Source organism: Palaemon carinicauda, chromosome 34 (genome assembly GCF_036898095.1).
Source record: "Palaemon carinicauda isolate YSFRI2023 chromosome 34, ASM3689809v2, whole genome shotgun sequence".
Lineage (NCBI taxonomy): Eukaryota > Metazoa > Arthropoda > Malacostraca > Decapoda > Palaemonidae > Palaemon > Palaemon carinicauda.
The window spans coordinates 45,104,153-45,112,286 of NC_090758.1; the positions used below are offsets into that span (position 1 = coordinate 45,104,153).

At 32.2% G+C, this 8,134-nt stretch overlaps 1 protein-coding gene across 1 annotated transcript in view; it reads right to left on the reverse strand.

Annotated features, from left to right (window-relative positions):
* Nucleotides 1–7,508: 7,508 nt before the first annotated feature.
* The window catches only part of LOC137626861 (uncharacterized), an 11,547-nt gene continuing 10,921 nt past the window's right edge, over nt 7,509–8,134 (reverse strand). The window contains exon 7 of the mRNA XM_068357845.1: nt 7,509–7,614. Within this exon, the coding sequence (XP_068213946.1) occupies nt 7,509–7,614 (106 nt within the window). The remainder of the gene's footprint in view (nt 7,615–8,134) is intronic.

Sequence of the window (8,134 nt, forward strand, 5' to 3'; positions counted from 1 at the left end):
TCCTTTTTCTTTGCTAGTTCCACAAACACTTCTAGCTCCTATTCAACACGTTTCGCCTCTTCACGCTACATCCTATAAAATAATGCTATAAGTATTCCGGAAGTCATTTCATCTTCAGCATATATCATCTCAGCAGGTAATCCATCGTATTCAGGGCTTTTCATCTCTTCAGGGTTTTGAGGATAGTTTCGACTTCAATCACACTAAATTCATTCATGGGCACATCAAGGTGTTTCTTAGCCTCAGGTATATCAATCAGGCGACTCTCCGCTTCTTTGAAATGACTCCTCAATCAAATGAACCTACTTTGAAATCACTCAATCGTCTTATGTGCCTTGAGTTGATTGTCGTAATGTTTCCCAGTGGAAAGAAGAAAGTGAAAGTGTTACTTTGTGTCAACTACGTACCCTGAACATTCTGGAAACGACAGGGTAAACAAACGTAAATTTAAGGAGAAAGCATCAGTCTTTCATCATCCAAGAAAACTGCAATAACATTTCTGGTGAATGCATGAAATTTGAAAAGAAGTCAGATCAGTCCGGAAAAAAAAATAAGAAAATAAATAAAAAACACTAGAGAATATCTTCTAGTTAAGGTCATTAAAGGAGACAGCAACTTTCTCTCTTGCTCATTGGCGTATGCCAACACCAGAGAAGATGACCAACACGTCCTCATCAGAGGCTCAATATGTGATCCTCCTGGCATCACTGAAAAGTCTAGAAATGGTTCAATGCTTAAGGATAAAGTCTAAGGGACTACAAATATTACACCCAAAGTGTAAGAGGAATATATATGTTTTAAAATGTCAATGGAAGGTCAATAATAAAAACGTTATATTGGTGCTTTGGAGGTTTATTCTTATTACTGGCAAGGTAGTACTTGATACAAAAGCTTATCAATCTTGACTTGTGGTCAAAATATATACTGTTTTAACTGGAAAACGCAAAAAAGGAAGGAAAAATTACATATAGCCAAACAATAATCAAATAAAGATTTTATAATGTTATCAAATATGCTAAAGTTGATGTGACTGAAATAACTTATAGACAAAACTATTTAATCTAAAACAAAAAACATGTTCCATGATGAAGTAAGCGTTGCAGGAATATTATCACATAAATCAATCGGCACTATAGGATTAATGAATAAATAAATATTATTAAAATTTAAAGGCAATTTAAATGCGCAACCATGATCTATAATACAGTATCAGATATGGGCATAGAATTTCAGGTGTATAATCAAAACAATTCCATAGTATAGCCTAGGTATCGAAATTCTAATAGAATATTTAATGTGGTTATGACATTCATAGCCAACACATTTTGTTCATGGGGGGTTTCAAGAGGGACAAAGCCCTTCTGGCTAAAATGGTGAAGTAATGCCAAATAATTCTCTGGTATAATGAAATTGTCATGGACTATTGTACATCCCGGTAATATTACAGGCATAGCTTACCCCACCATATAATCCTTCTATAGGAGAGCCTACTCTAACATTTACAGTACAGCCTATTACAGGCGTAACCTGCCCCAAGAATATATAGCTTATTACAGGCATAACATATCCCAAACAAATAGAGCCCATATGATAAAAGCTAGGCTAAGCCTATTAAAATTTTCAACAGGTAGCTTAGGCCAATAGGCCAAGTTCATAATCCATTCTTTGTTGCTTACAAGCCCAAAGCTGTGTATAAATGTTAACCCTTAAATTACAACCTGAAGTATTTCCTGTTGGACTTGACATATTTTCAGTAGCCTAGCTAGCCTAAAACTATGCTGGCTAGGGCTTTGAAGGCAGGGCTCGATGTTTATAGTTAGGGCAATTCTTAAATGTATCAACATGTAACAAATTATAACTTTGGTATCACTTCTGTAAGCATTCATGGCATTATAAGTACTATATTTCAATGAAAAATAGAATAACATCCGAGATACATCTGGTGGAAACTTGTATCAAACTTTAATCACAAAATCCCTAACTATCAGATCCTAATTTAGCTAGATCTATTATTACAGCAAAACTTTCTTAACTTAAGACTATCCACTAACATTCTTGACACTTTCATATGGATGAATTATATGCATTCACTTGATATTACATTGCTAGCATATCTTGTTTCACACAATGGCGCTCCAAATATATAAACAAAACACCAAGCTCCATTTTCTTAGCTTGACAAAGAAAAAAGGATGCCTAATGAATGATAATATCAACTCATATTGTACGAATTCCGAATATGGGTGTTACATGAACGGTGATGTTAGCGGTAGTAGGACAGATCAAAACCTGTTTAATATATTAAAAGACATTATAGCAAAAAGCAAAGTTAGATCTCTTCCTCATCATAATAACTCATATAGAACCGTCTTTTTTGTCATTGTAATTATTATTATTATTATTATTACTATTATTATTATCATATCATTATTATTATTACTACTACTACTACTACTACTACTACTACTACTATTATTATTATTATTATTATTATTATTATTATTATTATTATCATTAATATTATTATTATTATTATTATTATTATTATTATTATTATTATTATTATTATTATTATTATTATTATTATTAATTGTTCTTTTATCTGGATGTCACCAGTTTTTTTGTATTCATTGCAGATTAATTCCTTTTAATACTATAAATTTTTTATTGACTATTGAATAATCCCTTTAATGTGTCACCTCAACCATTAATTCATTACTTGGGTCACTTCACTTGTCTGCTGATCAAAGGTTAAGCACCGATGACACTTACCTTAAGACAGTGACCAAACTGCTGATCAGTTGAGTTCTTTCGAGTTCCGATCAACCAAGAGGCTGCAATGATCACTCAAGCGGATTCAGGATGATTTGTTGGGAAGAAGATTTCCTCGTCTCTTTTCTCAAGGAGAGGAATATATCTGGTGCGCAGAGAAAACCAGATTTGAACCTGCAAGTGAATAATCCAAATGATTGGGACTGCTCATGATGGATAAAAAATAGCAATTGAAGGGACAGATAATGAATAAAGGGTCGTATCTTCTCAGCTTTCAATTATCTGCATGAAAGATTGATTTTCATAAGGAAAAAATACAGGTTTATTTCAATAACTAAAGCATTAATTACATTAAAAAAGTCAATTCAGAATCAAATGGCTTCATCATTCTAAGTGTTATAATTCATAAATGTTTCCCAAGACGAAAGAAATTAAAAATATCAATTGCCTAATGACCAAATCTTGAGCCAAATATTTGAGTTTTAAATAAGAGGTTTTATGCAAAGAAAAAGAGGATTATTTTAGAAAAGGATAGAGTTGAAGAATGACTGAGTCTGGTACTCACCAACTTCGATATAATCTAAGAAGTGAAGGGATGAAGACACTGGGAGGTGACCTATCTTAGTGTTGCTCTCAGATGTCAGAATCTATTTCCGGCCATTTACAGTCTCTTGCAGTTTTGCAGCTCATAGTTAAGATGTCTCAAAATTATTTAAGAGAGACTCTCTCCACTGCTCCCCAAGTACTGGCTGGATACAGACTGACCAAACTCTCGAATAAGATCCCAGAAAACGTTGACGTATTAGAACGACCTCTCCCCAGAAGGCTGATGTAGCGCCATTGCAAGAAATGGACGATTATCCAAAGAGAATCTCATCAAGTAATTCTCCTGAAAACATAAAATAAACATAAAACTAATCTCCTTTTTTTTTAAATATATGTTAAATGCATCTTGCCAAATGACTGAAGAAAAACCAATTCAGTAAAATCAATATACTGAACCTAATAGTGATTTTCTAAAGACCAAAGTTGAATGTTTGAAACCGTAAATTAATGTTTACTTATGTCTCTGAAGCAGAAACAACAGAATAATTTAGGACAAAACAGAATAAACACTTCAAGTTGCAATTATTTGTAGACATTTGGAGAAAGAGAGGAATGGAATTATTGTTAATAATTACTTGTGTTTTCCTCTCTGCAAATCTGTCTGTCTGTCTGTCTGCCTGTCTGTACTGTAGGAGTGAGACATCCGACCTCTTTCCCTTTTTTCTGCTGATATAATAAACATATTAACTTTGACTTTCAACTAAAAGAGACAGAGGAAATATTAATATCAAATCAAGTACAAGAAATTACTGGCATATAAAAAGGTTCTAGCATTATTCTAATGTATTATATTCTCGAAAATATATCATTTATAATGAATGATAGTAATGATAACAATAATGATGATAATAATAATGATAACAATAATGATAATAATAATAATGATAACAATAATGATAATAATAATAATGATAACAATAATGATAATAATAATAATGACAATGTAGAAAACATTTTCAAAAAATTTCTAGAGAAAAACTATTTTATTCTTTACATTTATTTCTTTAATAATAATACGTACAAATTCTATTTTTTCCTTCAATTCATTTAAGTGACTCCAAAGTCTTTTCCTTAAAATCGTACCTCAACTTTTTTTCTCTTCTTCAGCGTCTGCCACTATTATAAATTCCTTCTCTTCTCACAAGAGGTTGACTGACGCTGTTCTAACATGTCAACTTCTCTTGAGCCCAACAGATGATGATGAACAACATCCCAATGTCTCAGTTAGTCAGTCAGTCAGTCAGTCTCCTTTTATTACCAGTACATCTGATATATAAACGGAAACAGCATCAATTACAGAGTTCAAGCGCATCGCAACTCTGCAACAGAAATCTTGTTGTGATATATTTTTACTCTGATCCTTAATTGCCAAACAAAATAGATCAACTAAATTAACATGATTCTGTAATGCAAAACAGATCGATTCAATATTATATATCATTAGTTCCAGGAGTGAAGTTTTACATACGACACTTAACATGTAAGTTTATCATAAAATTATTTAGTTCTGATAAACAATTTTGCATTGATCAATTACTTAATATAAAAAGCATGGGAAAATAAAGGAGTTGTAGACAAGAGACTCTATACAAAAGAAGAGGAAGATGACTCTAGAGAAGGACAAAGTTAAGGAACGACTCTGTCTGGTACTCACCGCCATCAATCCAAGATAAGCAATGTAGACCTTTCTGGGAGCTGCACCCTGATGTCAGATTCGGGTTTCAGAATGCAGATAATGTCTGACAAATCGTTAACAAAATAAAAGCCCTAGACGAGGAGAGCCACCAGAGAGTCAGAGTGAATAAATCTTGAACCCCGTTCTGTGAGGCCTCGTTTGGAGCCTCTCTTAATGATCCTGTCCTCTGAAGCCCTAGGTAAGGTGTAGCTCAGGTCTTTGCGAGGAAGGACTCACTGAGGGTAGGGGGGACATGTTCGGATGACCTCTCACCAAAGGGGTGATGCAAGCACCATTAGAGGAGACGAAGGAATATCCAAAGAGAAGATTCTCACTTCATCATTTCCCTGCCGATACATTATAAATACGAAAAAACAGTTATTTTAGGAAAACAGAGTTATCGAATGCGTCTTGTTCAATAATTAATTGTAAATCTGGTATATAAATGCAATGCCTTAAAAACACTATAAGGAGATACCTTTCACAACTATTATCTCAAGACAAATTGTCTGAAAACCCAGAAACAATGTAAAAACTAACTAATTAGAGACAAAACAGAAAAAAGAACCACAATCTGTAGTTATCTTAGACATTTGGTCATAATTACTCTTGTGTTCCTCCCATTACTTCTCTTTGTCTGCTTGAGAAGAAGAGAGACACACTCGATGTATTCTACCTTTGCCTGTTTCACGCGGATATAAATAAAGAAAATTTTTACATAATCAAATTTGATATTCGTTTTTGTAAAGAAAGAAAAAGTTCTCGAATGTAAGAAGATTCATATTAGGCTTAATCGTATAATTTTTTTTTTCGAGATTTATATTCAATATGAATAAAAGTAATGAATGTTAACGTTACTCTTCTCAATAAATATATTTGAAATATCAACTCGAAATATTACTTTTTCTGTTTATTTCATTAGGAGTAGTAACTGCAAATCTTACTCTTTTCATTCAATTTTTCAAAAGTAGTAACTCCTTATCATATCCATTTCATATGATTCATTAAAAGAATAAGTCAAAATTCTTACCTTGAAAATCCTACATCATCCTATTTTTCTCTTCTGCAATGTCCCTCAGCTCTGTGTTCCTTCTCTTCTGATCAGATGTTGACTCAATGGGTCTGACAGACGCTGGTCTAACATATCAGCTTTTCTTAGGTCCAGCAGATGACGATTAACCATCTCACTGTGCACCAGTCAGTCAGTCAGTCAGTCAGACAATCAGTCTTTTGTTCTACCAGTTCATCTGATCTGCAATTGAAAATAGCATCAATATATGAGGGCATTACAAAGATCAAGTGTTTTACAAAAGACAGAATCTCTGCAATAAACAGCTCAGTTTGATGTTCCTTTACTTTGATCATTAAATGGAAAAAATAAATTGATTACCTATAATAATATTATTCCTGAGCAGCAAAGCATATCCATTTTAATATATACATTTATAAAAATTTATTTATTTCTGATAAGTTTACTTTAATGTTACAACTAATCATTTATAGAACAAGACACTACACAAAGAACTCACCTGTCAGACTGTTATTGAGATTATTTTTTTTTTTCTTTTATTGCCTGGCGTTGTCCCTTTGAAGGACTTTGTAAGGATATTGTCTTTGTTCACCTCCCAAGAGAGAGAGAGAGAGAGAGAGAGAGAGAGAGAGAGAGAGAGAGAGAGAGAGAGAGAGAGAGAGAGAGAGAGAGAGAGAACTTTTTCCTGAAGAGCTTTTGCTCTACAGATTCCGTCCAGAACTTTAAGGGAATATTAGGGACATATCATATGACATTATTAATGTAGATTAGTATAAAATGAATAAAAATTGAAAGGTGATGAAAACACAATATTTATCATTCACAGATTTATTTATGATGAGCTCCACTATTACATATTACCTACCATCACCTCAACCATCTCCGTCAAGATCACTTAAATAGATTTTGCTTTCATTAAAGAATAGACAATGTTTAGAGTGAATCTTAACACCTTCAAGATTTGCAATATTTTGATAAGAATATATCATGATATAAGTCAAACACTACTTTGGTAATTAAAATATTAATTGTATATGAATGATAACAAAAAAGAAAAGTTTCCAAAATAAATATAATAGAAGAGAACAAACAGTAGAATGAACATAATAAAAGTTTTCAAAAACAATAGATTTCTGTGAAAAGATTTAATTGTTCCCTAACAATTAAAATATATATATATATATATATATATATATATATATATATATATATATATATATATATATATATATATATATATATATATATATATATATATATATATATATATATATATAATCACATTCCAATCAAGAAATGACCTCAATGATCTAAAAGTTATCTAATCATTATAAGAAGTTGGTTAAACCTGAATCATTTAGTGACAGATTATGAATTAGAATTTGGTAATTAACATTTCGACACATTTGTTTCACAATTAAAGGATCAGCTGATATTGCACTTCTTCTCTTTCTTTTTAGTTGACGCTAACATTACCACACGTGTAAGTAGTGCACTCTCGATATTATGGAACATCTCTGCATCAGTAGCCCTACCGAGCAAAGAAGAAAACACCATTATGAAATAGACTGTGGTTGTTCGCAAGGACTCCGCAAAAAAAGCTAACGAAAAATGGCATAGGAGATGATGAGGAAATCTTTATTCTAAAGAGAAAGAAATAATAATGATAGTGAAAGAAAGGAGGAAGATGAATATGACGAGAATTGAAGGAAGTGTGAAAAGAATTGAAGGGAATCATAAATACTGAGATTCAAACAAACATAATCAGATATTCTAATGAGATGATAATGAGCAGAATAATAAGAAAAAGTGAAGATGATAATGAAGTGGAAATTGCTCTACACATCAACACCTCTCTATCATCCACACAACGACATTCTCTGGAAATGTCTCTGTTTCCATTAATGAAGATACAAAGGAATATCAAGTGATCGAATGAGGAAAAGAAAAAACTAATAAGAAACAAATCATAGACCAAAACCAAAAGAGAATAGTTTTGAAACTTGGCTTATAATGAATAAAGATTAGTTATCTAGGCTCATCACCTGCTG